General features: G+C 43.6%; 2 protein-coding genes across 2 annotated transcripts; both read right to left on the reverse strand.

The window, feature by feature from the left end:
• Window positions 1-279: 279 nt before the first annotated feature.
• Window positions 280-3402, reverse strand: LOC131619530 (uncharacterized). The gene is made up of 3 exons (XM_058890619.1): window positions 3083-3402; window positions 2200-2626; window positions 280-2076 (listed from the first exon to the last, which is right to left on the reverse strand). The coding sequence occupies exons 1-3, from the start codon at window positions 3400-3402 to the stop codon at window positions 280-282; spliced, it is 2544 nt and encodes an 847-aa protein (XP_058746602.1).
• A 316-nt stretch (window positions 3403-3718) lies between these two features.
• LOC131619531 (uncharacterized) lies at window positions 3719-4831 on the reverse strand. The gene is made up of 2 exons (XM_058890620.1): window positions 4050-4831; window positions 3719-3962 (listed from the first exon to the last, which is right to left on the reverse strand). The coding sequence occupies exons 1-2, from the start codon at window positions 4829-4831 to the stop codon at window positions 3719-3721; spliced, it is 1026 nt and encodes a 341-aa protein (XP_058746603.1).
• Between the last annotated feature and the right edge of the window lie 470 nt (window positions 4832-5301).

Below are 5301 nucleotides of genomic sequence, written 5' to 3' on the forward strand. Positions count from 1 at the left end.
ATGAGATCCAGAGTGGATGTGAATCTGCAGTGTATTATGTGGGTGTGTGTAAGAACACATAGCTTTAATAATATGACAAAAGAAAACAAAAACATAGAGCGCAATATTTGAATATGAAACGTCCAATGATTTATTTGAATGAAAATATGATTATGACATGACAAGCCCTAACAAATGGACCAATTATGCCTCGGGCAAGGCATATGGCTTTGAAATTTATTGTTTGAATTACATAACCGAAACTTGGACTAGAAAACAATAAAACAGGAAAAATTGCAATTACTCCTGGTTGAAGGAGATAGAGATAACATCTTCGGTCTTCCAGTTGTTCAGCCCATGATCAGGTGTCGGGAAAATCCACTTGTCTAGGTTGCAATTGCTCTCCTCATCTTCCAAGGCATTGACTCCTTTGCTGACGAAATGAGACATTAATCCTCCAGGACGGGTGTGATGATTATTCTTCTGAGTTCCGGCAATACAACCTAAACCAAGCTTGTCAGATTTATACGGGACATCAATGAGCTGGCCCCAAACAGTGCAACCACCTTCTTCAACTACAGCCTTGGCATCTTTCAGAGAAGCCATTGTTGAAGGGATCCGGGTAACCTTAGGAACAGTAGGAGTATGCTTGGCAGAAGAGACAACTTGAGGAACCAATTCAAAAGTCTGGCAAGGAGTCTCGATGAATTCACCGTTCACTTCGATATACTTATACTCATTCACATGGCTAACCACATACTCCTCTTCCCCATGCACAGTGACGATCTTACCATTTGCAAGGTACTTCAGCTTCTGATGCAATGTGGATGTCACAGCACCTGCCCCATGTATCCACGGGCGCCCGAGCAAACAAGAATAGGCGGGGTGGATATCCATCACATAGAACAAGGAGTTGAAAGTTTGAGAACCCACTCTGATTGGGAGCTCAACCTCTCCATAGACCGTACTCTTCGACCCATCGAAAGCCTTTACCACCACATTACTGGGCATTAGCACTATCCCTTCAGAGTCAAGTCTATCCAGCACCATTTTAGGCAATACATTCAGCGAGGAGCCATTATCCACCAGCACATGGGACAAAGTAGTACCCTTACACTCAATGGAGATGTGCAAGGCTTTGTTATGACTCTTTCTAGCAGGAGTCAAATCAGCATCAGAAAACCCCAGGTAGTTGTTCGTTGTCAAACTTGCAACACAATTCTCAAATTGATTAACAGAAATCTCTTGTGGTACGTGCGCCGCTTTGAGAAATTTCATCAGAGCCTTAGCATGAGCCTCAGAACAAGTCAACAATGATAGCATGGATATCTTGGAGGAGGTGTGCCCCAGCTGTTCGATCACATCGTAATCACTCTTCCGGATGATCTTCAGAATTTCATCCATTTCCTTCTGAGAGACTTCTTCAGCAGTAGCTTCCACTGGTGTATGAACTGGTTCCAGCATTGGTCTTTTCCCTCGCACATCAGCAGTTGAATCGGAAACAGGGGCCTGAGTTGAGATATTGGCACCAGGAGAGATTTCCGGAGAGAAAATTCTTCCACTTCTTGTAACTTTGCCGGTCCCCACAATATTGTCAACGTCAGGGCTGGGAATTTTGACAGGCTTATCATTCAGGGCTTCTTGTTTCACACCATGGATATACACCTCATTACCATAGCTCCAAGGGACAGCCTTGTCGGAGGAGTACGGGATCGGACCAGGCTTGGTAATGATCAAGGGAGCTACCTTAGGCTCAGCAGTGATCCTTATGGGGGCCTTGGTAGGGATTCTGATAGGAGTCTTGGAAATTACGGACACGTCTTCAATTTTCAAGTTTTGAGCTAGATCTTCACATAATTTTTCCACAGAAGGCACTTTTTCGAACATGATTTTTCGATTATCCATCAGATATTGAATACCAATCTTCAACCTTGTACAACCATTTGATTGAGACGAGCAGTAATAACAGTCTTCAATGCAACCCGGAAATAAACCGGCTTGCAACAGCTTCTTCTTGATGAGAGGGAGTGGAGTAGTCAGACTCATCACATTAGTAACATAGGATTCTTCGTCAACAGCATTGACAGCTTTGTCATGCTTCGGCATAGGAGCAGTAATAACATTGGGAGTTTCTGGAGGATCGAACTCGATTTCTCCTGCGTCAATCATATCTTGGATTTTGTGTTTCAGTGTCCAACAGTTGTTGGTGTCATGCCCCACACAGTCAGAATGGTAAGCACATCTTGCGTTAGGATCATAGCGAGGAGAAAATGTATTGATGTTTGGCGAAGCTATAGGTGCAAGTAACTTTGCCTTCAGCAAGTGTTGCCATGCTTGATTCAAAGACATATTGATCTTTGTAAAGTTTCTTCTAGGCGCGTCTTGTCTACGCTGGTATCCCTGTTGTTGATTTTGTCGAGGTGTTGGTGTAGAGATTAAGACAGCTCCAACAGATTGGCTACTATCATTTCTGTTGCGACCCCTCTGGCTGTGCACAGCATTAGCTTCAGTCTTTCCACTATACGGCTTCTTCGTAACACCAGAAGAGGTAGCCACCTGAATTTTCCCACTTCGGATGCCACTTTCAACCCGCTCCCCAGTCAATATCAAGTCAGTAAAACCAGCTGATGAGCTCCCCAGCAAATAACTATAAAATGGACCAGTCAAAGTACCCATGAACATATCTACCAGCTCCCTATCTGTTAGAGAAGGTTGGACTCTGCCAGCCAAGTCTCTCCACTTTTGAGCGTACTCCTTGAAACTTTCTTTTGGACCCATGGACATGTTCTGCAATTGTGTACGAGTCGGTGCGAGATCAGAATTGTATTGGTATTGCTTGTAGAAAGCAACAACCAAGTCCTCCCAAGTACGGATATTGGTACTCTCCAGCTGATAGTACCATTCGAGTTGAGTTCCTGTCAAACTCTCTTGGAACAAGTGGGCCCACAACATCTTGTCGGCAGTGTGAGGTTGGATCTTCCTCACATAGGATTTTAGGTGCAGCTTCGGACAAGAGACTCCATCATACTTTGCAAAGGTCGGAGTTTTGAACTTTGGAGGAATCACAACTCCTGAGATGAGCCCTAGTTCCTCAAAGTCTAACCCTGGGATCTTCTGGATTTCTACAGCCTTCATTCGTTCCTCCAACTGTCTGTACTTATCTTCCGGATACTCTTCATCATCATAGTACTCTTCTTCATCTTCATCTTGCTTGACAGAACCATTGCTCTTCTGATCAGTCTTGCCACTAACATTCTCATCATGTTCAAGCTCTTCTGGGATTTCGACGTCTTTGACCTTTTTGAGAGGGCCTCGGAACCTTCTTCCCATGTTGAAAACACCCACAGGCTTCTTAGTCTTCTTCTCATTCTTAGTAAGGAGTGTCTTCAGCTCTTCCTGCCCTTTAGCCAGACTCAAAATCATGGCTTGGAACTCAGCATTCTGTGTTTGCAGATCCTTGACTGATTGCTCGAGAGGATTCATTTTCTTAGCTGAAATAAACAGCAAGAACATGAGTGGCTTGTCATAGAAACCTGTTATGCAATGTTTATGAATGGTATGATTATGTTTATGCAATGCTTTCAAGGACCTCGAAATTTAAATTTGCTTAAACCACACAAGAAAGAAACTCTCATTAATAATGTTACAAACATAAAACATAAAATTGTTTGCCATTTTAGGCTTTACAAAGAAAGAACTGAAATAGCAAAATAAAAGCATAACAAGAAAAAGAGGGTCTTCAAGTCTCCCATGGACGTTGGCGCTTTGCCCCAAGGAATGTGTTGATGCTCTGCTCATCCTGAAGTTGCTTTGTGAGCTCTAATACTTTCTTCTCTTTGGCGCGGAATTGAGCTTCAAAGGTGTCCCTTTCTTCCTTCAATTGGATCCAAGACCTCTTCAGTTCCTCAATATCAGTGGGCATGTCGGGATGAGAAATAACCTGAGGAACATCTTCTTCATACTCGGGCTCCACAATCACAGGTCTGACATGTGGATATGGCATGACAAAACGTTGAGCGCGAGTGCGCACCCATCTGAGGTAAGCCTCCAAAGGAATGGAATTCTTTTGCCCCAAGCTCTTGCTGTCAATCCTATTTACCATGTCCCAAGCACGTATAAATTTCTGACGATGGCCTTGAGGATCCTCCTCATAGTTGAACACAATGCCTTGTATAAGCATGTGGTGAATACCATCTCTTCGAGCATAGCCGAACTGGCGTAAGGCCAACGAGGGATTATAGGTAATACCTCCCCTTATGCCAAGGAGGGGCACATTAGGGTACCGCCCGCAACGATCAATAATAACAACATTTTCCTTGGACAGAGAACACCAGCGAATATCAGAGTGAGAAAGCGACATTATTCTCCGATGCCACTTCTGGCCTTGGTCATTCCTCATTACAGATCGAGGAAGGTGCGAAATAAACCACCTAGACAGCAAAGGTATACAACACATGAGAGTTCCCCGCTTCTTCATCGTACGGGTGTGAAGTGAGTGTAGAATATCTCCAAGCAAAGTAGGCACAGGATTGTGAGTCAAAAATATCTTGATGGCATGCACGTCTATGAACTGGTCAGGATTTGGAAACAACACCAAGCCATAGATGAGCAAAGCCAAAATGTCTTCGAAAGCATGATAACTCATGGATTTTGAGAATGATCGTGCCTTATCAATTAAGAACTTAGCAAGGAAACCCTCGACCCCACTTCTCGTTTCCCAATTTTTCTCAATTTCAGACTTCCTCAGGTGTAAAGCAGCGGCGATAGCTTCAGGCTTCGGACTCTTCTCTAAACCAGTGAATGGTAGTTGATTTCCAATAGGGATCTGAAGCGTCTCAGAAAATTCTTCCATAGTGGGTACCAACTGATAATCGGGGAACGTGAAGCAATGATGCTCGGGGTCGAAGAACTGAAACAACACACTCATCATCTCTTCTTCAAAACCTGAGGTAACCAAATCGAGTAGATGACCGTGCCTTTCGCTGAAACGAGAATTTCCAGGAACCTTTGATACCAATTCTTTCAGCTCGGAAGGTACTTTCACAAAGTTGACTCAGATAGTATTTCTGGTTTCCATGACCCCTACAAAAAAGAACAAAGATAAATTCCTCGGTCCTTGAAAAAGTTAGTGAAATGATATGCGTATGATGTCATGATGTCAAGTAGATAACAAACACAAACAAGTCACACAAGAACCTTAGGTTTAAGGCTTGCATGAGGTTTATTAGGTACATACCCTCCCCCTGAAGTTTAGTTGGCTCAACCTGTCCTATAAAAAATCGGGTTCTAGGGAGCTCATATCATTGACCTTTCTCGAAGGCG

This window comes from Vicia villosa, linkage group LG7 (assembly GCF_029867415.1).
Source record: "Vicia villosa cultivar HV-30 ecotype Madison, WI linkage group LG7, Vvil1.0, whole genome shotgun sequence".
In the NCBI taxonomy this organism is placed as follows: domain Eukaryota; kingdom Viridiplantae; phylum Streptophyta; class Magnoliopsida; order Fabales; family Fabaceae; genus Vicia; species Vicia villosa.